At 45.8% G+C, this 26,430-nt stretch overlaps 2 protein-coding genes across 16 annotated transcripts in view; one reads left to right on the top strand and one right to left on the bottom strand.

Moving 5' to 3' along the window:
- Positions 1-14,765, bottom strand: part of PGAP2 (post-GPI attachment to proteins 2) — a 32,869-nt gene extending 18,104 nt beyond the window's left edge. For 3 of the 11 annotated variants that reach the window (XM_059930916.1, XM_059930918.1, XM_059930920.1), the window contains exons 1-2: positions 7,615-7,874; positions 4,862-5,036 (exon numbers count right to left, since the gene is read on the bottom strand). In XM_059930916.1, the coding sequence (XP_059786899.1) occupies positions 4,862-5,036; positions 7,615-7,859 (420 nt within the window). In that variant the 5' untranslated portion in view covers positions 7,860-7,874. Of the gene's footprint in view, positions 1-485; positions 668-4,860; positions 5,037-7,353; positions 7,522-7,614; positions 7,887-7,971; positions 7,993-14,702 lie in introns of those variants that run through there. The other 8 variants (XM_059930924.1, XM_059930925.1, XM_059930921.1 and 5 more) reach the window with 7 other exon arrangements.
- Positions 14,766-14,988: 223 nt separating this feature from the next.
- The window catches only part of NUP98 (nucleoporin 98 and 96 precursor), a 99,178-nt gene continuing 87,736 nt past the window's right edge, over positions 14,989-26,430 (top strand). For 4 of the 5 annotated variants that reach the window (XM_059930908.1, XM_059930906.1, XM_059930905.1 and 1 more), the window contains exons 1-2: positions 14,989-15,293; positions 16,302-16,389. In XM_059930908.1, the coding sequence (XP_059786891.1) occupies positions 16,334-16,389 (56 nt within the window). In that variant the 5' untranslated portion in view covers positions 14,989-15,293; positions 16,302-16,333. The remainder of the gene's footprint in view (positions 15,294-16,301; positions 16,390-26,430) is intronic. The other variant, XM_059930907.1, reaches the window with a different exon arrangement.

Raw genomic sequence — 26,430 nt, 5'->3', positions numbered from 1 at the left:
TGAGTGGATATAGGTTGTGGGGCCTGAGACTGCCAGAGGAGGAACAAAGCTAGAAGAAGCCAGGACAGGGCTGGGCGTCTTCTCAGGTCAGGCCCCTAGTCTGGGCTAAAGCCACCTGTTACTTCTCCTGGCTCCTGGCCTCATCTTACCTCCTCAGTCCTGGCTTCCTTTCCAGTCTGGTCTTTCTTCAGCCCCCTTCTCCCTCTCACAATCTCTCCTGCCTATTCCCACTCTCTTCCCTTCCCCCAGGCCCCCTCTGCTCCCCTGTACCCGCTACAATCCTCTTCTACTCTTGGAGGACTGTGACTCTACTTTCCCTGAGTCTCTCTCCCCAAATTCCCCCCACCTCTGACGTTCCCCCCACCATCCTTTTATCCCTCTCCCCTCTCTCTGTCCCTCCGCCTTCTCTCCTACTGTCTGACTCCACCCTTATCACCATCTCCTGACCTGGCCCTGACCCAGGTGCTGGGGAGCCTGGCACTCACCCCACAGTCAGTGGCCACTGTGTACTCAAAGTGGAACACCAGGGACCAGATGATGCAGAAGAAGAAGCCAAACACGGGGAAAGTGATGACCCACCAGACCATGGCCGTGAAGCGGAGCCGGAACACGGTCCCATCGGGGTCCAAGGGCTGGGAGGCCGCAGAGAACATCCTGTAGGGAGTGGTGCCCAGGCAGGGCAAGGGACACAACTTGGGGCCTGGTGGGGTTACCTGGGCCTAGGAAGGTGGGGCCTTTTCCAGAGCTGGCTTTTCAGAGTATAGGGAAGAGCCAGAGTATAAAGAGTAGGAAGGGCATAAACGAAAAAGAAAAGCAGTGCAGAAGAGGAGGTACAGAGGGAGATGGGGCAGGAACAGCAGAGAGACAGGGTCAGCTCACAGGAATCCCCTTGGCACACTGGTCCTATACGTTCACCTCTTGAAGAGTATGGAGAATAGAGGCTCCCAGTGGCCTGGACATGGGAGCTCTGATGGCCCACCTCATTCCCATGACCCTCATACCCACTTAGGAGAAGGGTCAGAGGTGGAAGGGTTATTATTCCCATTCCACAGAAGGGAAGACCAAGGCCCAGAACTATGCTAGGACCAAACATTAGGACTAAGGCCTCTTGCCACTTGATAGCTTAAGGCTCCAAGTCAAGGTTTTCTTCAGGCCAAGTAACCTAGATAAAGGACCTTGGCTCAGACTGGCCCAAGCCCTCCCACTGACCCTGTCTGACCACATTCCTGCTCTTCACCCAAGTTCAACTAGGAACAGTGGGAGGGCCCCATAACCTGTTTCAATGGGACCACAGGCTACCAGCCATCCCACCCCCAGGCTCAGAATGATCCAAGCCTCAGGCCAGCAGCACCCTAACCCCGAGATACCAGAGTCCCTCCGGAGGCCCAGACCTCTATCTCCTTCCTCTCTGAGAAGACCATGTCACCCGATCCAAGATTTTTGGGAACTGAGGGTCATAGGAACCTTCTCCGCTCAGGTTGAGTCTCCTGTGCTGGGTCAGACCCAGGAAGGACAGACCCAGACTGAGGCGGCTGGGCTTCTTCTGCTCCCTCTCCCTCTGGGCAGAGAACTCCCTCCCCCACCCCCACTGCACTGACCACCATGACCCTTCACGCTGGGCTTCCTTCTGGAGGGCAGATTTGTATTAAAAGGCCTAGGACCAAATCTCCCCTGGGGACTCAGACCTCCCTCCATTAAGGGAACCCTAGTCTACTAGTCCAGCTCAGCATCAGGGAATCAGGGTGGGGGTAGGCGCGCTAAGCAACACTCACACTGGGTGCTGAAGGATCCGGGGCTTGGGTTGAGGGCTCTAGCCAGACTGAGACTGCTCTAAGACTGGAGGGTCCCACCCCCAGTTCCCGAGGGCCTGCCTCCCGCCCACAGAGCCCGGATCTCCACGCCTTCCCCGGGCACACAGCCTTGCCACGACCAACAAGGCCATGTCATAAATCCCAGAACACTCTGCAAAGGTAAGAATGATAGTGGCCAAGGTTGGCCCACAGCCGATCCCTTTGCCAGACACGGGGTTGGGGACCTTTCTGAGGGTTGGGTCCAGGCATGTAGGCAGGTTTCTGGGAAGGGAAAGGGAGAAAGCAGAATAGGATTTAGCCCCTTTCTGTTGGAGCAGGACTGAATATGTTTGTTGGGCCCCATCAGAGAGCTAGCTAATCTTAAACAATAGATTCGCGGTCCAAAAGAGATCTAGACAGGCCTGAATATGAGGTAGCAGTGTCCAGCCTGTACCTGTGCAGAAACAGCTAGTGGCAGCTCAGGCTGCATTAACAGAGGTCTAACAGCCAGTAACAGGAATAGAACAGTCCTGATTTGGGCTGTACTTCCCAGGCCATATGAAGTCCTATGCCCAGATCAGGGCCTAGGAAAGAACAGTGATCAACTGGGCCAAGTCCAGGGGCACATGTCTTGTAAGGATTGCCTGAAGGAACTGGAGCTATGCTACCTGAGAAGAGTAAACTCAGGGGACCCTCCTCCCCCGCCATTACTGCCTTCCCATCTCTGCAGGGCTGGCTGGAAGCCAGGTGGAAAAAGTAGCTCCAAGGGTCCCAAAGCAGAGCCAAAGCCAGGACAGAGATTCACCAGAAAGAGGGTGTATACTCACTATAAAAAAGAGCCTTCTAATTGTTAGTTACTAAGTCTCCTTGGAATCAGCTGCCTGGGAAGGAAAGAAGCTCCCCATCACTGGGGATGTGCAAGCAGAGGCAATGTCATCTATTGGTAATTATAGACTAAGGCTACTTCTTTCATTCCTCAGTTGGCCATTCCTGGGATACTCTGGGTGAGAAATTCAGAGTATACGTGAAAATTCCCAGGTGTATCCATCACAGTAGTCCCAGGGAGTAGGGACAAAATATCCCTGGGGTCACTAGGCCTAGTCTTGCCCCAGAGAGGCCAGGTACCCCTCCAGCAGCTACCTATGCCTTAGCTCCCTATCTAGTATGTTGAGAGTGGGTTATAAGTATGCTGAGGTTATTGATCCCATTATCATTTGGAGCCAGCCACGAGGACCAGAGCAAACAGCCTACTCCGTCTAACTCCATATGCCATACAAATATTATAATTCTCTGTATGGACAATGACTGCATTATATCATGCCTTCCTTTTCCCAGGGCATTGAGCTGATGTGTGTGTGTGTGTGTGTGTGTGTGTGTGTGTGTGTGTGTGTGTTGGGGGGTCCTACCCATTTATTCAACAAAAACTTTTTTTTTCCTGGCCGCGCTGCGTGGCATGCGGGATCTTAGTTCCCCGACCAGGGATCAAACCCGTGCCCCCTGCAGTGGAAGCACAAAGTCTTAACCACTGGACCACCAGGGAAGTCCTTCAACAAACACTTTCTGATTCAGATGCAGTGCCCATCTTCAAGGAGCTCCCAGCCTAGTAGGGAAGAGAGACACAAATATAATGTGATAGAACTATATCAGAGAGAACACCTGGAACTATGGGCACCCAGAGGAGGGAGTGATTAAGCTTGCCCCATGGAGCCTGCAGAAAGCTTTTTGGAGGAGGAGACACATGAGAAGGGTTTTGCAGGGTGAAGAGGAGTTGGCCAGGGTAATAGAACATTTGATGCATTATCTAAGGTGAGAACTAGGTCAGGAGAGGCTGTTGGATGGATCCTTTCTGAGCTTCCCCCTCAGATCACCTGGTCACCCCCTTTTCTTCCAGTCCTGTTCTTTCTGATAGCTCCCAGCCCTGAGTCTCACCAGGCTGGTTGCCCACAACTCAAGGCCCACATCTACCCACTGACAAATCAAGAAGAGGGAAAACTTGAAGTCATATGAACAAAAGAAGTGGGCCCCAATGCCTGCCAGCCAGATCCCACTCCTGGTTGTACCCCTTTTTTCTCAAGAAAATGCTCTTTATAGGAAGGTGGAAGCTCAGCTGATTGGGGGCCTTCTGAGCTCTCTGTGAGGCTAGTTCAAGGGTCCATGCCCAGGCTCTGCCTCTTTCCCACCTAGAGACCCTTGGCTAACTTCCTCTCCTGCCCTGTCTTCCAACTTGACAATCTCCTTTCCCTTTTCCTCCTTCTGCTCCTCCCCCTTCACATTTCCCAAACCACTTTCCTATTTCCTCCACCTGGAGCTCTACACTAACCCTGAGAAGGAGGAGGACAGGAATTAGCAACCCTGATAGACATGGGGAAACTGAGGCTCAGTCTCTGAATTTCAGGTAATATACAGAGTCAGTGGATGAACTATGAGGATAACAAAGGTCCACACAGGTCTCACCCCATTTACACCCATAACATACAGAGAAAGAACTCTCACAACTTTCTTCGTGGCCCAGCACCCTATATCCCTGTCCAAGAGGGTGTATGGCCACCTATGGAACCTCAGAGGTCATGGGACCTACCCCAGAAAACACATGTACACACACATAATCAGGTCCCCAACCAGACAGACACAGATATAGTCTCTCTCACACACATACCCCACTCAAAGCCATTATAGTCACGTCCCTCACAGTTAACACATGCACATATACATAATCACATTCCCGTAGAGACAGGCACAGCCCACAGTGCCACACTAAAAAGCCCCAAATGCCCTCTAGCCCAGTTTTTTTTCTCTGTCCCCCAGAAAACCCTGGGGCTGCTGAATCTGCCCCTCTATGAAGTAAGGATTGGGTTCGGGGTTCTGGGGCTGCCCAACTTCAGGGGCCCTGGCCCCCAACGACCTCCGTGGAAGGTGGAGGGAGACTAGTCCTTGGGACCTCAATTTGCAGGCATCCCCCCAGCAGCCCAGTATGTTTGATGGCTAATCCTGTTACAATAGAATCAGGATCCAAAATAGATCTGATTGGGCCTGAATATGAGGTATCAGTGCCCACCCCCCACAAGCCCTACCCCACAGTGTGTGGCCGTAGTCTCCTTGAAGTGGAAGAGCAGGGACCAGAGGACGCAGAAGAGGAAGGCGACAAGTGGACAGCAGACCGTGACCAGGGCCACCAGGGTGAAGCGGAGCCGGACCAGGGTCCCATCCCGGTCCAGCGGCAGTGGGACCTGGTACATCTTGTCAGACCTGGGGATGGAGTGGCGTGCTGTCAGGGCCCAAGGTAGTGAGGCTGGGACTCAGTGGTGAAGCTAGCCCTTGTGCTCAGTCCTCAGCTTAGCTATGCTATGGGGTAGAGAGTCTGAGAAGGAAGCCACCTAGCCCCTAAACTTGGACAGCTACTGCCCTGGATGAGGAAGATGGACTCAGAATCCCATGAGAACATTCACCCTCAATTTCAGAGGAAAGACAATGAACCAAATCTGTGCTAAGATGAAGCCTGAATAGATTGGGAAAACTCCTCCTCATCCCTATGCCTGGCTTGACAGGCCTAGTACTACAGGAGCTGGTTGAACTAGTCTCTCTTGTTTCAGGAACCAATCCTAAAACCTCCCAGTGAACAGAATGGCCCATCTCCTCCCTCAGGCCTTGGAACCTCCATGTTTCAGGGCTTCCTATCAGCTCTCACTGCTTCACCCACCGGCCCAGGGTGCTACTGGACTACCACCGCAGTCCACAGCAGCAAGGACTCCATGGAAGCCAGCAGAACCTCAACCCCCTGCCTGTCCCCACCCGCTGCCTCACGTGTTCTGAGGGTGAAAGGCTTTGCAGAATCAGGCCTGGTGCTAGCCTGGGCTTGCTGTTTGCTAGAGAGAGCTGCCTGGTCAGCTTCTGGAGGCTTCCCAGTGCCCAGGGGCCTATCCGCTCCCCTCTGGAGACTAGGTAAGGGCTCCTGAGGACTGGGCTCCTCCCCACCCCACTCCCCCACTCAGATGAGGATATCTAGGGTCATGCACTATACTACTAGCCAAGTATATACCAGCAGTCCTAGCCCGGACCCCCTCAGTGTATAGAAGGGGAAGTTGAGGCCAAGAGAGGGGCAGGACCCTGCTCAGGGTCACATAGCAAATAGAAGGAAGAGACAGCAGTGGGGAGATGTGGGGCTCACAGTGTCACAAACTGTAGCTCTGGCCTTCCTTGACCCTTTGCTCTCTGGGCCAGAGCTCTGGGCAGAGAGGTCAGGTTAGGTCAGGTTAGGAGGGAAAAGTGAAGGGGTACCTGTACAGAGGAGGAAAAAAACTAAAAAAACAAATCTTATATAGATGAGTCAGTCAGCCCTGTTCCCACATTAAAGACAGAGGAACCAAGACACAGAGAGAGGAAGGTCTTTCCTCAAAGCCATATGCTGAACCTGAGGGAAAGCCATCCTCAGAATTTAGGCTTCTAGTTGCCAAACTAGGGCTGGCTCCGGATACATAAAGAACCTGCTCTTCTGGACTCCAGGACCTTGCCTGGAGATCAAGTCCTAGCTCTTCCTGGCCCCGCCCTCAGGACTCTCTCCTAGTCCCGCCCTCAGGAAGAACCCTGACCTCCAGGAGGCTGGCCTCATGGCATCCGGAACAAGCCAGGTGGATACGCCTCTCATCCATCTTCCTCCACCCACCTCTCTGCCAGGCTCCATCAGGCAGCCTGCCCCAACTGCTCAACCTCCTTTCTCCTTCTGTGGGCCGGGGGTTTCCCAGGAGCGGTGGCAGTGGCTCTGGTGGCCCTCCCAAATCAAGCACATTCCTACAGTCCTTGGATCATCCCCAAAGACCTTCCCCACCCAGCCCAAACCCAGATTCTGTGGTTGTAATGGTACTAGTCCCCCCTTCCAACATCCCTTCCTGAAGCCAGCTGCTCTGGATCCCTCAGGAATCACTGGGACCCCCCAAACCAAAGACCAGATCCTCAGGGAATGACTAGGCAGTGCCCAAGGCAGGGGTTGATAAGAAGGTTTGAGGAACAGTCTGTTCCACTTGTTGGAGGTATGCCTAACCTCCCTTTTAGCTGTGTGACCTTGGGCAAGTCACCTAACCACTCTGGGCCTGTTTTCACAGTTGTACAACATGGGGATCATGTGGTTTGGATGACTAATAAGGCCATACCAACTAGGTTATTCTACTCTCCCAGGCTTCAGGACAGGGAGCTCACTATCTGAAGGGCAGCTGTCCAGCCCCAGTCAACTCTAACTTCCACACAGGTACCACTTAACTGAAAACTGCTTTCTTAGGAGTATCCCTACCTTATTTCCAAAGATCCTTAAAGATCTTCTCAGCCTCCAGTTCAAATCCACACTTACTGGGTGCCTTCTGAGTACTAGGCACCCTGCTTAGCACTAGATATACATTGTTTCTTTTAATCCGCACTACAACTCTATGAGGTAGGCGCTATAGCCTGTATATTTCCATTTTACAGAAGAGGCAAGTGAGGCTCAGGGAGGTTAACATTTGCTCAAGGTCACAGGCTAATAGCTGGCAGAGTTGGGATTTGAAACTAATCTAAAGGGTTACAAAGTCCCCCGCACCTCTCTCCTGGGGCACCTAAGGAAGAATCTGGACCAGGAGTGCCTGCGGGGTGAAGAAGGGAGTGCTCACTCTGGAACATCGGGCCCCTGTCAGGGAGCAGAGGGGAAAGGGGTCAGCTACCCCAGCGGACACAGCAGCAGTTCCTGGACAGACACCAGGATCCCCACAGCCTGGGGCCGGGCCCTGCGGAGGCCAGACCGTGGCCGAGCTCCCCCAAGTGGGGCTGCCCGGCAGTCCAGCACACCCATCTCCATACTCACCCAGGCATTGGCGGCGAGGAGGCCGCGCCGGCGCAGGCCGGGAGCAGGGAGCACCCGGGGGAAGCCCAGGCCGGGCCCGGGGGGCGAGCGGTGGGGGGCGGGTCGGAGCTGGAACGGCGGGGGCGGGGCCGGCGCGCTTGGGGCGGAACTTGGGGAGGAAACAGCACCCAGATCCTCTGCTGGCCCCTCCCCGCTTCTGCGGCCCGGGACCCCGGGCTGTCCCCTTTAATCTGGCGTCCCCTCATGCCATGCCGATCCAGCACTGGTCTGCCCCACTAATTCCGGCTGCATGGGGGCAGCCGGAAGAGCACTGGACACCTGGGTCTGACACGTTGGATCAGCCACCTTGTCACTTACCTCTCGGCTGCGTTCCATCACCTGTTGAAAGAACATAAAATTAACTCAACAGGACCTCGAATTCTCTCATTTCCTGACCCCAGTCTCTACTCACCTCCCACCCCAATCTAGACGAAATTATCCAGTTTCGCACTTCTGAAACATTAAACCAGTTTGGCCCCAGCGTCGGCACCCCTTCCCCAAACTTTGCTCCCCAGAGCCCAATCGGGGCATTTCAGCAAAGGGAAGAGCGCCTCACAGGGAGCGAGATCCCGTGGGGCCCACCCGAGAAACTCTGGGCCACAGCTATTCCCACCTTTTATCAGGAGAGGGCGCCCTGTCCCGCCTGTCGAAATGCAGAGAGCGGATCTCCTGCCCCCCAACCCCACCCCAGTCCTGGTCTCTCTTCACCATGAGAGGGCTGATCCCCAGAAACCAGCCCCCAGCCAGGGTTCCCTCCCTACCCTGACTGACCCCCTACAGGAATCTGAGGGGGACTCTTGGCTACCTTTGTAAAGACCATCCTACCTCAACAGGGAAAAAGAATGAAGGGACCAGTAATCCCTCCTACAGTTACAATGTGGGATTGTCATAGCACCTGCAGCAGGTGGAGGACATCTGACCTAGACACCGTTACCATTACATTTTTCCCATTTAAATCCCCACAGTAATAATTAGTACACTTTGAGCACCCCCGGTGTCCCAGGCACTTTTCTACTTTTTTATGTTATCCCATTTAATCCTGATAAAAGCCCTATGAGGTAGATACTATTAATATCTCCATTTCACCAATGGAAAACAGAGAAGATAAGTTACCTACTCACACAGCTAGTAAGTGTCAGAAACCAGGATTCAAGTCTGGCACCTGAGGTCATTCCCTTAATCACTACATACTGTTAATTCCCGGAAACAAAGGCCCAAATTTGATTAACTTGCCAGAGCCCTTTTGCATGCATCCACTCTTGTTCATTTACTCAGCCTAGGCCCCCTCTGTGACAGGCCCTGGGTTGGGCAATGGTGGAGGACCCAGAGATATCTTGCTCACTCCTGGGGGTCCAAGTCTACAGGGAAGGTGTCTTATTGTAAAAAAATAGTTTTCTTGACTTGAATTCTGCCACACCACCTCACCCCACCCCAGCTTTTAAAGTCCCAGGGCAAATGAACAATTAGTAAAATGTTACTGAAAGAACCACTCCCATTTAGTTTTGATAACTGGATTTAGGTTTTCTTCCTTGGGGCTTCACTCGATGCTCTTTGTCTAACTCCAACCCACACATGCCTGCTCCTGGCCCTTGTTGCTGGTCTTAACCCCTTGTCTGTTCCTTTGGCTCTAAGTACCATTCCCTGAGGCCGAGGTCTCTTCTCCCTGCCTCTAGGCTACGCCACAGTGCCTGAAACTTGAGGTGCTCTAACTGGCCTTTAATTCTCTGGTGATTTGGGCACTTCCCCACCATACAGTCCTGAGTCTGTTTCCTCATCTGTAAAATGGTTTTAGGAATATCCACATTATAGTGTTGTTGTGAGAATTAGATGAGGTAATAGAGCAGTGCGCCAGGTTGATGACAACTAGATGTGTCAGCAACAGTCTGAATTTGTCCTGATTGAGCCTTTTCTGAACTGTCTGACCTCAGCTGTCACTGACCCTCTCTGAATCTGTTTCCTCCACTGTCAGTTTGAAAGACTATCACCTACTTGATTTATATGAGGAAAAGTGGAAGAAAAAGATGAGTTCTTACTACGTGCCAGGGACTATATATGCATTCTCTTATTTGATCCTCTTAATAATCTGATGAGGTAGGTTTGATGAAAGCCATTTTACAGATAAAAAAATTGAACAAGCATCTAAGCATCTAGGCTCGACCTTATTCAGGACGCTCTCAGTGTTTGCTGAACTGGCATTTGTCCATTGTCCAAGTAGCTGCTGCTGCTATTGAGGCCTTTCAGTGTCTCCTCCCTCCTGGTTGGCTTGCCTGATGCCTGGACATACCCTAGAGAGGCCTGTGCCTGAAACAGCACCACCATCTTCAAGCTTTAGCCACGATCACTGCTCCACTTCCCTTTCCACATACACATACCAGATATCCCAAGCTGACTGAGCATTTGTTTTCAGGGATGTTCCAGCCCCCAGGAGCATAGGGCGGTATAGAAATGGGGGGCAGAAGAGGGGAAGTGAATGTGGGATATAGTTGTCAAGGAAAGCTTCCGGTAGGAGATCTCCTTCACTCCTTCACTGCCCTCCTATCTCTCCATCATTCTCCCCATTAGCCACATTGGCTCTTCTTACGACACAGATCTGATCATGTCCCGCCCTTGTGGCAAAGTAGTAAATCTTCATGGCTTTTAGCATCAAGGGCAAATTCCTTAGTGTGGTGTTCAATATTTTTCATAATGTGGCCATCCTCCACTCCAGCAACCACTTGTTTTACTTCTAACTATACTCATCTCTTCCACGGAGCTTTGTTTAACTTCCTCCTTATCTCTCCTTACCCGCCATGATCTGCCCACCTCCCCACTCCGCAGGCAGCCTTGGATGGCCTTCCATCACACCCTTATTAGGGCTCTAACCACAATGAAGCAAAATAACCTGTTGCCTGTTTCCCCGACCTTCCTGGGAGCTCATTTAAGGACAGAACCTCCACCTGTTCCGTTTATTTCTCAATCTCTCAGCTTAGCCCAGGCATGGGCATACAGTAAGAGTCCAGAAAATATTTGCTAGATTGATTTAATTGAATTGGATTTTGAAGGATGGGTAGGATTTAGATATATCAAGAAGAGATTTAGGAACTGCAAGAAAGGCCTTTGAAGAATGACTGCTGGGAATAGAGAGTGGAGGCAGAGGGTGCATGGCTCGGGGTGGGGGTGGGAGGTAGGTAAAGTGACAGAGACAGAAACACTGCTAAAAGCATCCAACTTCAGGCCAAACACTGCCCTGCCTCCTGGGCAGCCTTAGGAAAGTCTTCCTGGGTTGAGGAGGAATGTTCTTTTTTTCTTCCCAGAGATCTTTTTCATGGCAAAGACATCCTTCTTGGATGGCTTTAAACTACTTACCCTAGGCTCGCCCATCTAGCTCTAGCTCCATTCTGCCTCAAATAGTAACTACATCTTCATTGTTCTTTAGAACATTCTTTAGCTTCCCTATCACTTCTTTTATTTATTTATTTATTTATTTATTTATTTATTTATTTATTTTTGGCCGTGTTGGGTCTGTGTTGGGTCTTCGTTGCTGAGAGCGGGCTTTCTCTAGTTGCAGAGACTGGGCTTCTCAGTGCAGTGGCTTCTCTTGTTGCGGAGCACGGGCTCTAGGCGCGCGGGCTTCAGTAGTTGTGGCTCACGGGCTCTAGAGCGCAGGCTCGGTAGTGGTGGCACACGGGCTTAGTTGCTCTGTGGCACATGGGATCTTCCCGGACCAGGACTCGAACCCGTGTCCCCTGCATTGGCAGGCGGATTCTTAACTACTGCGCCACCAGTAAAGCCCCTCCCCTATCACTTCTAGGATGAAGTCCCAGTTTGCACCCATGGATACACTGAGTTCTTTCCTGGTCCCACATCTCTGTTCTGCCTGTTCATCTGGCATGGAATGCATCTTTTCCTTGTCTCAGCAAACTCTACCCTTCCTATAAAGGTATAGATTAGCATGACACTTTAGTAAGTTAGGCATGCATGTAGTAATTTCTACTAGGGCTATCACTAAAATAATAGAAAAAGAATTTAATTTCCAAACTGATGCAGGAATAAAAATGAAATAATCCAAAAGAATGCAAGAAAGGAGATTTAAATGGCCAATAAACATGTGAAAAGATGGTCAACATCATTAGTCACCGGGGAAACGTATAAAAAAAACCACAGTGAGATGCCACTTCACACCCCGTAGCATGGCTATAATTAAAAAAGAAAGAAAAAAGAAAATAACAAGTGTTGGCAAAGATGTGGCTGGCAGGAATGTAAAATGGTACAGCCACTTTGGAAAACAGTTTGGCAGTTCCTCAAGAAGTTAAATATAGAGTTACTATATGACCCTGCAAATCCACTCCTAGGTATAAACACAAGAGAACTGAAAACACATGTCCACAAAAAACTTGTACATGAATGTCCATAGCAGTACTATTCATAGTGGAATAATGGAATAATCATTATTCATGACAAAACAACTCAAATGCCATCCAACTCATGACCGTATAAACAAAATATGGTATATTCATAAAATGGAATATTACTCTCCTATAAAAATGGGTGAAACTGAAACATTATGCTAAGTGAAAGAAGTCAGACACAAAGGCCACGTATTTTATGATTCCATTTATATGAAATGTCCAGAATAGGCAAAGCCGTTGAGACAGAAAGTGTAGTAGTAAATTGCCAGGAGCTGGGGGGAAGGGGGAGATGCGGAATGATTGCTAATGGGTCTGGGGTTTCTTTTGGGATTATGAAAATGTTCTGGAATTATATAGTGGTGGTAGTTGCACAACCTTGTGAATATACTAAAAACCTCTGAATTGTATACACTTCAAATGGGTGAATGTTATATTATGCAAATTATATCTCAATTTTTAAAAAAAATCTGGCAAAGAGCTGGGCCTCAGTAAATGGCAGTTACTTTTACCAAAAAAAACAAAAATTTTTTTAAAAAGCACAGAAACAGAACATCTGGGGCAAATAGAAAGTCTAAAATGTTAGATAAAATCCTAAATATACCAGTAAATTCGTTAAATGCAATTGACTAAATGCTCTAGTTAAAAGTCAGATATTCACACAAGATTTATATAAATCTAATTATATGCCATTTATAAACATCACCCTTCCTTATCAAGTTATAGGAAAAAAAGAAGGAAATCAACATTTACTGCATGCTTATCATGTGCCAAACAGGGGCCCAGTCCTTTGCAAATTCCATGATCTTATTTGACCTTCACAAGCACCTTATGAAACAGAAATTATTGTGCCCACTTTATAGACAATGAAACTGGGGCACAGAACAATTAAATAATTTGTGCAAGGTCTAAAAAGTAGCAGATCTAGGACTTGAACTTAGATCTGTTTGAATCTAACTCTGCTGCTCTTTCCAATGTACCATATAAGAAATTTAGAATCATCTCTCTGTTATCTCTCATAATGTGGCCATCCTCCACTCCAGCAACCACTGGAGAGTCTTCCAATAAGTATACACTACTTAAGGGACCCAGCTCCTGCACACCTGCTAGTACTCTGGACTGAATACACTCACTCACACAAGACATATTTCTGAGCTCCTTTTCTGTGTCAGAATCCATGTCTTAGAATATTTAGAATGGAATTCCTTAACATTTTTAAAGAATACAAATAATATCTATCATTTATTGAGGGTACCTGTGTAACAGTTACCATATGCCTCAGCTCACTTAATTCTCACAACTCTGTGAGGCAAGTACAATTATTATCCCCATTTTAAAGACAAGGAAACTCAGGTTCAGGGGTTAAGAAATTTGCCCAAAGTTCATACAGTTAATACATGGTTGGGCTCAGATTTAATCCCAGGGTTCTCTGACTCAAAACTCCCATACTTCTTTTCTATTTAAGAAAATAATTCAGTCATTCATGCATCAAACATTTAATGTACACCTGTGCTGTGTGCCTGGCCTTAGGGACATCAGAATAAATAAGCAGAGGAGAGGCTTAAACAGAGCTGGGTTTGAGGATTGGAAGGTGAGAAATCAAAGGTTCAGGAGGGCAGTGAGGAAGCTACTGTAAGTCTCCAGGGAGACCTAATGACTTTCTGATGCTGAGCATAGGCAAGGGAGGGTGGAGGGAAAGGAGTGATGTTTGGATGGAGGAGTTGGGGAAAGGTGTCTGGAGTCAGATGTTTAGCTTTACTATTTGACCATCCATATATCTATTTTTTTCTTCCTTCAAGCATCTACTGAACATCTACAATGCACTAGGTTTCTTCTATCCATTATCTTATTTTACCTTTACTACCAGATCACTCCACTTTTTGACTAAGTATCTCTAATCCCTTGCCACCACTGAAAACCCAGAGCGATTTAAGTTTATCTATGTTTTGGGCAGGGCCCATTTCAATTTTGTAGATATGTCCCAGGAGGCGGGGGTGGTGGAGCGGTAATCCTAATAGGTTTTGCTTTCTGAACACAGTCCCTGCTATTTTGTGTGGGACCCACAGTCACTAGACCTAGTTTCTAGAACATGCTCAACCCACCCCCCTGAGATATCAGGCTTCTGCTCTGGGCTAGGCCTTGAGGGAAAGGAACACCAACTTGAAAATGAAGCTCTGGCCTCCAAGAGCCCGGCACAGAAGATAGGAAAGTAAATAACAGAATACAAAGTAACAAGGCTGTAACAGAGGCCTGCCCAAGCATTACTCCAACTAGCTGTGAGAGATCCCAGAGAAGCAGGAACATTTCAACTAGACTTTAAGAATAAGTAGGGGTTCCTAAAGTGCAGGTGGGAAAGAAGTTCCAAGAATTGTCATTTGTACCAAACTCTAAGCTGAGCCATTCCCTTAAGGCACCTCTAATGTTCCTAACGTCCATTCTAGGGATACAGAGAGGGAAAGGTTGTGTCGGGGCTGGCATGGGTCAGGAGACAAGGAGGCCAGGTTTTGGGGCCTCGGAGCAGCTGCAGGCGAGCTACGCAGATAGACCTCCTAGGAGGTCCCTCCAGCTCCGCACGTGGTCTGGCCAGGAAGTAAGGGCAAGACGACGGGGGAGCTTTCCCGTCACAGCCCGCGGACTGGGGCAAAGGAAGGGTAGAATAGTTACCATGCCATCCTGGAGCCTTCACTCTGATTGGCCCGAGCATCAGCAACCCGAGTCTCTCTGCTCCAAAGAAGGGGGCGGAGCCTCAGCAAAGCGTCATCACTCTTCTCCCACCCCCGACCGATGTAGCCACTCACCAGCCTACCTCTAGGGGACCTTGTGACGTCACGACTCTCTCCCAGCCAACCGCGGCGGCGAGGGGCGGTACTTCATGTCCCTCCCACTGCCCCTCCTACTTCCTCCCCCTAATTCCTTCCGTCCCTCTTCTTCCCCCTCTCCCGTCTCCCAAAGACAGCCCTCACGTTCGGTTTCAAAAGACTCTAGGTCCAATGAATAACAGGGCGGGCCTAGAGTGGCGGCAGTGTCTGCCAATGCGCAGACAGCGAGGGTGGAGCGCCCGCAGCGAGCCTCTGACTGCAGGCGGCGTGTGACGCAGTCGGGCCCTCTGCGCGCTGCGCCCGAAGCGGCGGTCGGTAGCGGTGGTGGTGGAGGCGGCGACGGTTTCGTGGCGGCCGCGCGCTGCTCTCTGAGCGGCGGGTGGCAGACGGGCCTAGGCTCTCACTCTTGACACTTTCCGTCCCCCACCGCATCGCGGTAAGTCGGGAGCCGGGGTGGTGGCGGCCGGGGACCGGCGGGCTCCTCCCCTCCTCAGGGCGGGCGGGTGCGCGGGGAGTCCCAGGCCCTCTCCGCGCCCGAGTCTCGCGCCGGCACCTTCTGCCCTGGGGGAGGGGGCGGGGCCCGCGACCCTGCGGCCCCGAGGCCCAGTTCTTCGGGCTATGGGAAGGAGTCGCTATCGGTGGGATCAGGGCCCGGGGGTCTTGCGTTGCAGCCTACGTTGAGGGGCGTCCCTCTAGCTGGTTGTACTCATTCATTTGCCCGGCGGTAGTTAGGTGGGCCGGCCCTTTGCGGGGGCAGCGCCTTGAGACCCTGAGTACGGTTTTCTCAGCACTTCTCTGACCGTCGTGCGAGATGGGCTTTATTTGCCTTCGTTTCTCCAAGGTGGAATTTGCAGCCCCAGGGGAGGGTGAGTGGGTCGGGAGTTTCTTACCTTTTTAAAACAGTATCTGAGAATTAAGGTCGGTTTAATGGAGTGAAAGCTTATTTTCTGTTCTCCGACGTGTTCCACGTAAAGCTAGACGAGGTGAGGTTTTTGGATTACTATCGCCATAAGGACCTTAGAAATTAAGCCAATCCTCCTACTCTACATTAAATGCAAGTTTTATAGGTGGAGAACCCGAGGCCCAGAGAAGAAACAGGATTAGCCAATGCTACATCTGACTCAGTGTAGAAATTTTTCTACTACACTGCCCTCCCTGGGTGTTCCAGCCTCCCATTACTGAGGATTCCCTTTGGAAGAGTGGAGGGGTTAAGGTAGGGACATTGGATAGTTAGGAGCAGACCTAGTCTTCAGTAGCGTTTCCGATTTAGTTACTACCAGCTCTGTTCGTGGTAAGGCAGACGCTTCATTAGTTCACCTAGACCTTGAGAACTAAACTTACAAGTTCGTTAAAGAATGTTAGTTATGTATTGGAAATGAATCGATAAAACTACATGTCATTGGCTAGTTTCCTGTCCCAGGTCTGAAATTTTTATTTGTGGCAGCTGCTGGGGACTCAGAAGAAAGAGTCCAGTTAATGAACTACAGCAATATTGGAATAGAAAACCAGAAATATGGACAAGACTTAGAAAGGTACACAGCAGTCATTTTGTATTTCTTGTACCTCGGAACTCATAGCTCCTCTCTTACTGAATTCGAACATTGTAGTAGAATGAAATGAGAAAATTAAACTATTTTGGGAGAAGACGCTAACTGGAAGAAAGAAAGAAAAGAGCAGTGATCATCCCCTGTGACACTCTTATAAATTCAGAAGGAAACACTTGTTGACTGAGTGACAGATGGTGTGTTTGGAACTTGGTCGAAGAAGTTAGGATATTTAAAAAACAAACCAGAAGTTGGACAGGAAGGAGGTACTGGGAAATACTTTGATAAGGTTATTTTTTGACTCTTCATTGAGATTTGATGAAGGCCACTTTGGTCTGTTCACATAAGTCAGATTGTCACTTTCCTCTTGTTTAGATGACGGAGCAAAAACTGAAAAATGTAGTGTGTAAGAGCAGAAGAGAACTGTAGTCTTAATACTAAGAGGTGAACAGGGTATGTTTTCTGTGACATGTTCTCTTCTGGGAAGCCTTTCCTGGCATTCTTTCCCCTGCAAGCTTCTATAACACTTATTTGATACTTCTATTTATAGCACAAATTATTTTGTATTTTAGCTGTGTCTTTTTATTAGACTGGTAAAAAAATTTTTGACTTTGTATTCAGTTTGCTTGGCACAGAGTAGGCCCGCAGTAAGTGTGCTTGCCTGAATGGATAAACAAATATGGAGGAGTTAAACCTAAAAATAGTCTATAAAGAGGCTGGGTATTTGTGTACTCCTGAAATACGGGGCCCAGATAAGAGGACCCATACTGTTCGTGTGATACACGGTACTTTGGTACCTGACTTTATTCATGTCTACTTGCTCCTGGATAGCTAAGAACAAGCACAACTTTTAGGGAACCAAGTTCATAGCTTGGAAAAAATCAGTAATATTACTTTATTGTGATTTTTTATAGTAGCAATTAACCTTAGGAAGAAAGGAGTGGTAGTACTGATATTTAATTTCCAGTAAATAAAGAGCACATCTGTAATTATGCAATTTGTCCAAAGCTTAGGAGATTAAGAAATTTAGAGATTTAACAGTAGGTATTAGAGACAGAGTATGTAAACAATGTTTCTTAAGAACTTGGTGCATTCTGTGTGTTTGGAATTGAACCTAAGTATTTGGCATTTGTGTATTGTAGTATTTTACCCATAAGGTACTCATGACACCCCCTCCCTAAGTTGTAACAACCAAGAATGTCTCCAAACATTGTCACATGTTACCTGGGAGGCAAAACTGCCCCTGAGTGAGACCACTGCTCTAGAGAAAACGTTCCCAGTATTTCAGTAAAAAAAATCTTACCTTTATCGTGTCTGGTCTATGCTTGTAGAGTCAGCTAATAAATTGCATCTGGTTAAAATTGTTCTCAAAAATGCTTAAATTGTCAGAATCTGGTATGGGAAGCTGAAAAGCTAAGAGTCCTAGAGTCACTTTCTTTAGTTTCTCCTTTCATTTCTGTGGTAACTTCCTTTTCTCTGGGATAGGAGAAATCAAAGTCCTGTTTGAAAGGAGATAGGTCGTTGGGTAAATAGAGCAATATTTATTGGTTTTTGTGGAAGAGGGCAAAAAAGAACTTGTAGTTGAATTGATATAATTAAATGTGATGCTCTGTGATTCCATTATCTTTCCATTTCACTGATACACGACATGCCACATGAATCGGAGGTCTTGTCCCATTGTACTGACTCTGAGAATTTAATAAACACTGAGAATTATTTGCCACATTTTAAGAGTTTGTACTTAATTCAGCGTAATGCGAAACAATTGTAATTTTTTAGTAGAGAAATAAAAATGATTTCTTAAAGTATAGGTCTGATTAGCTAAGTCTGGTACTAAGAGTTTAAGCTGGGAGGTAGTAGGGAATTAGATTGGAAGGTGTGAAACTGGAGTCAGACGATTAGAAGGAGGCTCTAGCAATGGTCTAGCAGTTCTCAAAGTTTGAGGTCTTGGGACTCCTTTATGCTTTTAAGAATCATTGCAGACTCCGAACAGCTAGAAACTGAAACTAATATTTAAAAGATTTATTGATTTAAAAAATACTCTTATGAAAAGTTACTAAAAAATTTAGTGACAACAGTGGCATTGTTTTACATTTTTGCAAATCTTTTTAATGTCTAGCTTAATAGAAGACCACTGAATTTGCGGATCTTTTGCATTCAGATGGTTGGTATGTTGTTTTAGTTGAAGTATGTGAAGAAAATCCAGCCTCATACAGATATATAGTATTTGGAAAAAGGAGTGTTTTAATAACCTCTTCAAATAATTGTAGATTTCTCCTTTGACAGTACACTCAAACCTTTCTAAAGGTTTGTTGCAACATGGAATCTGAAACCATATCATTGAACTTTTGTACAATGTTACATTAAAATTCATTGGTCTGTCTTGCACTTTGAATGGGTGTTTGTTTACCTTCGCATGATTTTATGACATTATATACTGGTCATTAGGAATCATTGGTGCACTGAGTTACACAGCTCTTCCAAATGTTGACAAATTTACAGTTGCTAATATTTCCACCCATTTCATCAGATAAATCTTTTAAGAATTGGGAAGTTGACAGGCTCATAGTGGTGTACACAAGTTTTCAAGATTCCAATTTTTGCTTCAAATCTAAGTAACCATAGTTTGTCATTTATTCTTTGAAATAAAAATGGTGTTCCATTAAAAAAAAACAGTTGGTTCAGCTTTCTACCTCAAAAGTAATCACCCAAGTGTTTTTCCTTGGGACAGCCATTGTACTTCAATATGTAGAAGTGCTTTTGAGTACTTCCCACTTCATCCCCCAAAATAATCACACACAGTATTGAAAAGATGTGTACTGAAATGTCGAGAGTTAATACAATCAATAATTTTTACTGCTCCATCAAGGACATTTAAGTGAAAATGGATTTTTGTGTGTGCTATAAGTGGGTGGCAGTGAAGAATCCAGTGACTATACAGTTTGGGGCCATTGTCTTGTTTCATGCTCAGGTTCTAGGTGTGGAGGTCAGCACTGTTTTTTTTAAAAAGGCAAATAATGTCTTAGGATTATTATGAAAATAGTTTTGACTTCTTGGGCCTTTGGACCACACTTTGAGAACCACTAATCTAGGGCAATGATTTTTCACACTGGTTCATACAGCTGTAAGCTTCTTTGAAAGGATCAGCTGATGGGGTTCTACTGTGCCCCCACCCCTCTTTACTTCAGCCAGGGCAGCTTTTGTGCTTATGTCTGTTTTATGGACTGGGTTCCATAGCTAACAATATTTGAAAACCACTGATCAAGGGAAAAATAATCGAATGCCTGAATTAATCTGTTCAGGAAGGAAACAGTTCATCCTCCTTGAATACGTGTTGGAGTCACTCATCATCACACCTTTGTTTAGACTTCCATGTGCTTCTTTTACACAAAGATTACTAGTATCTGCCCACCTAACCCTTCTTGCTGGAATAAGCTTCTTAAGAAATAGGCATATGGTTTTGTAAATTAAAAAGGTGAGTAGTTGGGAATGAGGCTAGAGATGTGAAATGAGCAGAAGTGAATGAATGATCCAGAGTGACAGTATTATTGGGGAGGTAATTGTTTTCATTGTTTGCAGTGGTGCTTTACAGTTGTGTTAAGTGGTCAGTAGATGACACTGAAGTATTGGGAAATAAATCATATTATGTATGGAGTTCTAGCTAGGCATTGATCAATCAAGGTTTAGAGTGGGGGAAATTATTACATTTTTCTAATTAAAAATATTGTAAAACTAAACACAAACCTGCTTTTGAGGAACTCTAGTTTGAGGCAACTTTGTCCTCCTAACAGTCCTTTGGTGTAGGCTGTATAATCCCTATTGTTCAGATGTATCAACAGAAATTGAGGTCTGAGGTTGAATATCATGACTTAACTACAATTACACAGTAGCAAGTAGCAGCGGTTTTTTATTCCTCTTTTACCTTTTTATTTTGAATTGTAGATTTACAGAGAACTGCAAACATACTAAGTGGCAGAGAGTTTTTAATATAGATTTGTCTCTAAAGCTTACGTATTCTTCACTACTTCAGTTTGTAAAATGAGTGTTATGTTAAGGGGATGAAAAAATGCTACTCAGCACTATGAGGAAGGAGCTGTATTAGACACTGTGGATTATTTCAAGTTAATTTTACACACGAATGGGAGAAATGAAGCAAAATCAAGATGCTTTTTACCAGGGCAGCAAACAACTCATACACGCAAGTGGCAGGTATAACAACAAATATATTGCATAACTAAAAACAGCTGGGAGGCATTAGTTTATGTAATAGAGGTTGGAAAGGGGGAGGGGAAGGGGAAGTATTTTTATACTGATAAGAGTCTGAAGGGTCTAATCTGGGACAGTCATGTGAAGCAGGTGAGGCTTGAGCAGCAATTTTTAGAAAGAAAAGGGAACATAGTATTTAGAGAGAAGAATGAATGTTCTAACAAAGGGAATGGCTTGATCTGGGGATCAATCATAGGAAGGATATTGTAAAAACAAGTGGATAGTTTTGCTGGGCTATATTATTAGGTGATTAAGATTAGGCCAATCTCTTTTACCTGGAATTCTCCCTCCTCCCATCCCTCCTCTCTCATCCAAGGCAAAAATTAGTATTTTTCTATTTAGTTTATCTGTGATGATAATTCCTGTCTTTTTAAGTACTTTTGTGACGATTAGATGAGAGACTATATGAAAAAGTACTTTGTAAACTGGAAAGTACTATACTAGTCCATTTGTCTAACAGATATTTAGTGTTTTTGCTCTTTACTGAGTTTGGTACAAAGGAAGTCAGTGAAGTGGAAAGAAAAAATTACTGCCCATTTGTGTAACTTTCTGTTGTCAGAGAGCAGCACGCTTGCTTAGTCATTCAGATAGCACTTAAAGTTGGCAATTGACTGGGTGTTACCATGTTTCAGAGTTTGTCCACCACTTTTCTGGAAGAAAACAGTTTTGTCATTGTGCCCAGAGTTCACAAAGCTCACGAAAATTGGACATCAGTTTATTGAGCTTTAGTTGGGACAGTGGGAGAATACTGGACTACTGTTAACCTGTTATTAAGGCTACCTCTTTCTTATATCTGACAGTCTGAATTATTAATTAGAAGATTGAGCATAGAGAACAGTAAATTTAAGGACATTGTCTCTTTCTGTATAGCACTATTTCATTCTTATTTTTTCTTTCTAAATATATCTTTTTTTAATTTTAAGGGGAAATTGAATAAATTGAAATGGTTGAAAGACACTTTTTTGGGGCTGCATTGGGTCTTTGTTGCTGTGCGTGGGCTTTCTCTAGTTGCGGCGAGCGGAGGCTGCTCTTCGTTAAGGTGCACGGGCTTCTCATTGAGGTGGCTTCTCTTGTTGCAAAGCATGGGCTCTAGGTGTGTGGGCTTCAGTAGTTGTGGTGCGCAGGCTCAGTAGTTGTGGTACATGGGCTTAGTTGCTCTGCGGCATGCGGGATCTTCCCAGACCAGGGCTCGAACCCGTGTCCCCTGCATTGGCAGGTGGATTCTTAACTACTGCGCCACCAGGGACGTCCCTCTAAATATGTCTTATACCAAAAAAAAAATGGCAACGAGTGTAAGTCAGTCCATCCGTAGAGGAAGTGGTTAATCTTTGTAGGAAAGTTCATAGAGGCCATGGTGATACCTTATAAATTGTCAGTCCATAAGAGAGATTACCTTCCTGGTGACTAGAACTCCCATGTTTGCCGGAGAAGTGTCTCTTTCTCCTGATAGTGCTAGATCAATACTGCCAAATTTTGGTCTTATAGGTTTCCTATTTGTAATGAATGTAAAGTCATTTCCCTTTAGTTGTCAGTGTTCTTTCTTAAGGAGGACTGGACTCTAGACTCTAGGAGCATAGCTTCTGGAGTAAATAATAGCTCTGTGATCTTGGGCAAGTTATTTCTGTCTCAATTTCCCCATTTTTAAAATAGGGATAAGAATAACTACACTGGATTTTTGGGAGGTTTATAAGAGAATTCATTAAAAAGCACTTAGGACTTCCCTGGTGGCTCAGTGATTAAGAATCCGCCTGCCAGAATAAAGACGCAGACATAGAGAATGAACTTGAGGACACTGGGAGGGGGAAGGGTAAGCTGGGACGAAGTGAGAGAGTGGCATGAACATATATACACTACCAAATGTAAAATAGATAGCTAGTGGGAAGCAGCCGCATAGCACGGGGAGATCAGCTTGGTGCTTTGTGTCCACCTAGAAGGGTGGGATAGGGAGGGTGGGAGGGAGACGAAAGAGAGAGGAGATATGGGGATATATGTATACGTATAGCTGATTCACTTTGTTATACAGCAGAAACTAACACACCATTGTAAAGCAGTTATATTCCAATAAAGATGTTAATTTAAAAAAGGGAAAAAAAGAATCTGCCTGCCAATGCAGGGGGCAGGGGTTTAAGTCCTGGTCTGGGAAGATCCCACATGCCGCAGAGCAACTGAGTCTGTGCACACAACTACTGAGCCTGCACTCTAGAGCCTGCGAGCCCCAAGTACTGAGTCCGCGTGCCTAGAGCCTGTGCTCTGCAACAAGAGAAGCCACTGCAATGAGAAGCCCGCGCACCTCAACGAAGAGTAGCCCCTGCTCGCCACAGCTAGAGGAAGCCCGAACGCAGCAACGAAGACCCAACGCAGCCAAAAATAAATGAATAAAATTTTTTTAAAAAAGCACTTAGAACAGCACTTGGGACACAGTAGGAACTCAAACGTTAGCTAGTATTATTTACTCTAAGGAGGGTTTCAGTTTGGGCCAGGTTAATGTATTTGAAAGGATAAAGACTTGAATATGTGCTATTCCTTTAAACTTGAATGAATTTAGAAGTTCCACACATTTCAGTCTCTAGGATTAATTTTTTCTCTGTTTTAAATAGATTTTTTAATGGAAATAGAGAGTTAGTGCAAAGATCTGCATCCTCTAGATGTTTTGTTATTGTTAATAGAGAAAGTAAACATTACAGAAAAGTTTGGATCCTCTGAATCTCTGCCCTATGCCTCATTTCCCTTTATCTCTCCAGAGTCAACCACCTTCATCTATTTTACTAACTAGTCTCCCTCTTTTACTTTTACTATGTATATATGTATCCATAAATAACAGTGTATTATCTTTTCTATTTTACAGAAAGAATCTCCCAAATGTATCTTTTTCAACTTCCTTTTTTTCATTAAACATCTTTTACTTGAAATAATTCTCATAGGGTAACTTTGTTCAAATGTTCTGGTGGTGCCTTACTCTTGATACACCGTATTCTGGGTACATACTTAGCAGAATGCTCTGATTCACTCCTTTAATTGGATAATTTAATGTTGATGACATCAGTACATAATAAACTGTTAAGTACAATTATTATATGTTTATCATATGAGGGAAACTGGGCTTGGTGTTGAGATACAAGGCCAGATAGGAGAGGTACACAAATAACCCATTCTTACCTGTGTACCTTTCTTATGCTTTCTCTTTCTCTTTCTAATCCCTTAAGGCCTAGTTCACATTCTAAATCCTTAGGAATTTTTCCTCACATTTCTCGCCCGTTTTCCGACCTAATTTTGACTTCTTATTTCTTGGCACTTACATGCTCTTTGAGTTCTTAATTTTTATTTATTTGTTTATTTATTTATGCCTTGTGTTGGGTCTTCGTTTCTGTGCGAGGGCTTTCTCTAGTTGCGGCAAGCGGGGGCCACTCTTCATCGCGGTGCGCGGGCCTCTCACTATCGCGGCCTCTCTTGTTGCGGAGCACAGGCTCCAGACGCGCAGGCTCAGTAATTGTGACTCATGGGCCTAGCTGCTCCGCGGCATGTGGGGTCTTCCCAGACCAGGGCTCGAACACGTGTCCCCTGCATTGGCAGGCAGATTCTCAACCACTTCGCCACCAGGGAAGCCCGCTCTTTGAGTTCTTAATGTGTGGGTTCTTTCTCTGATAATATCAGAAGTTACAAACTCAAAACCTGTTGGGGCCAGGCAGCTGATGGAGATGAATGATACTGGGTGGGTATTGTGGCACATTGGAGAGTATGGCTATGACCAAAAGAGACAGTTCCTACTAAGCTCCAGACTCTTACTGCCATGAAGTGATTATAGTCCTAGTCTGCTTAATCATTTTTCCGACATATCCCTATTTTAAATGTTATCAGCTAGACTGACAATATATATATACATAAACATTTCAAAGTACATATGTATGTGTATAGTATACCATATGTGTGTGTGTGTGTGTGTGTGTGTGTGTTTGTATGTATATATAACAGGCCAAAGAAGTGTCTGCTGGTTGTATCCAGCCATTTTGTGATCTCTTCCCTTTAGCAACCTCTGAATTAAATGATAAATTCTACCAAGAATCTTTCCTTTCATGGCTTCCTTTTGTTGTGAGAATTAATCTAGCATAATTTTAAGTTAGAAGGTACTTCTAAAGTAACTTGATCATGGGACTTCCCTGGTGGTCCAGCAGTTAAGACTCCACGCTCCCAGTGCAGGGGGTCCCCAGTTCGATCCCTAGTCAAAGAACTAGATCCTGCATGCTGCAACTAAGACCCGGTGCAGCCAAATAAATAAATATTTTTTTTAAAAAAATAAAGTAACTTGATCATTTAGACTGTGTTTTAAAGGCACATTCGTGATGATTATCATTACTTTAGAAAATGAGTATATCTATGTTTCAGACCCATTGTTAGGTTTGGGGATAGGAAACAAATGGTACTATTCCTATCTTAGAGGAGTTCATTACGTATTGAGGGGATCGTTGGGGGAGGTTGAGAGGTTGACTTCCTTGGGAAGCAGACACTGACTTGGAGATATCCTTCATGAGTTCTATTAGAGAGTGAGCTTGGGATCACCACCTGTAGGAGAAAAGGAAGCAGAAATGAGCTGAGGAAGAAATTGAATTGTGATAGTATCTTAATGAAGGCCTCAGCCAATCCATGGAGAGTATGAAGCTAGGATCACCCTTCAGAGTTACCCTAAGGTGGAGCAAAGGTGCCTGGCTTTTGGATATGGTCTGTCCTCCGGAGATGATCTGACCTTGGGTGAGGCAGCTCTCAGCAGGGACAGTTCTGAAGAGGGCCGACAGCTGAGGGCAATCTTTTGGTAGTACTTCTCAGCAGCTGGGACAACAAATCCTTGAGTCCCAAAGGGAGATCTGTGTAGTTGGTGTTATCACGGGTCCACTATAGAGTCAAGATAGATATGTGTAAACAAATCATAATGTGCCATGTAAGCCCAAAGGAATGACTAATTGCTAAAGGGAGTTCGAGAAGGCTTATAGAAGAGATGTCATTTGAACTAGGTTTTGAAGAATGAATTAGTACGTTGTTTGGTAGGGGCGGGGGGAGGCATTTTTCATGAGTCACTGACATTTCATAGCATATTCAGGAAATTGATTTCTTTGAAGAGCAAAGGGTTTAATGTATTAGCCATTCTTTAATTTCTAACAATCATGATAAAAATAATGAGGCTGTTTCCAAATTCTTGGTTTGCTTCCATGGTGATAGTTTTTTAAAAAACACTTAGAATCCCAGTGTGATCAGGCTTGAGGCTAAACCAGGCTCATCCTTGCCAGAACCAAAAAGATAGGCTGAGCTTGAGTGAGAAGCTTTTTTTCCAGGAGTCTAAATTAGATTTGGTCCCTGTATTGTCCTTGTTCTTGGGTCTGGAACAGATGAATTTCCTTAATATACGGAACATGTTCTTCCTTGTTTCTTAGTATCTTCCATCCTAGGATTGAGGGTGTCCATGGGAGGTCAGAGGTTAAACTGGGGATCTACCACTTATCACTTCTTTGACCTTGGGGAAACTTGCTGAACACCTGATCCTGTTTCCTCAACTGTAAAATACAGGTGGTGATGCATAATACCATACTTTTAGGGTTGTTGAGATAAATAAGGGCTTGTAAACTGTGAAGTGTTTCTCAGGATATTTTATTGCTACTTAAAATCCTTTGCGGAATATATGTGTGATACTAGGTTTTTATGTTAGGATAAGACTATTTAAAATCAAATTTTGATTGTTAGAAGTTGTGGATTTGGTCTGTAGAACCTAGTGCCACT

The sequence above is a fragment of the Balaenoptera ricei genome, chromosome 8 (assembly GCF_028023285.1).
Source record: "Balaenoptera ricei isolate mBalRic1 chromosome 8, mBalRic1.hap2, whole genome shotgun sequence".
Classification (NCBI taxonomy): domain Eukaryota; kingdom Metazoa; phylum Chordata; class Mammalia; order Artiodactyla; family Balaenopteridae; genus Balaenoptera; species Balaenoptera ricei.
Note: the sequence above shows the minus strand (reverse complement) of the source record. Positions and strands in the feature narration are given on the sequence as shown.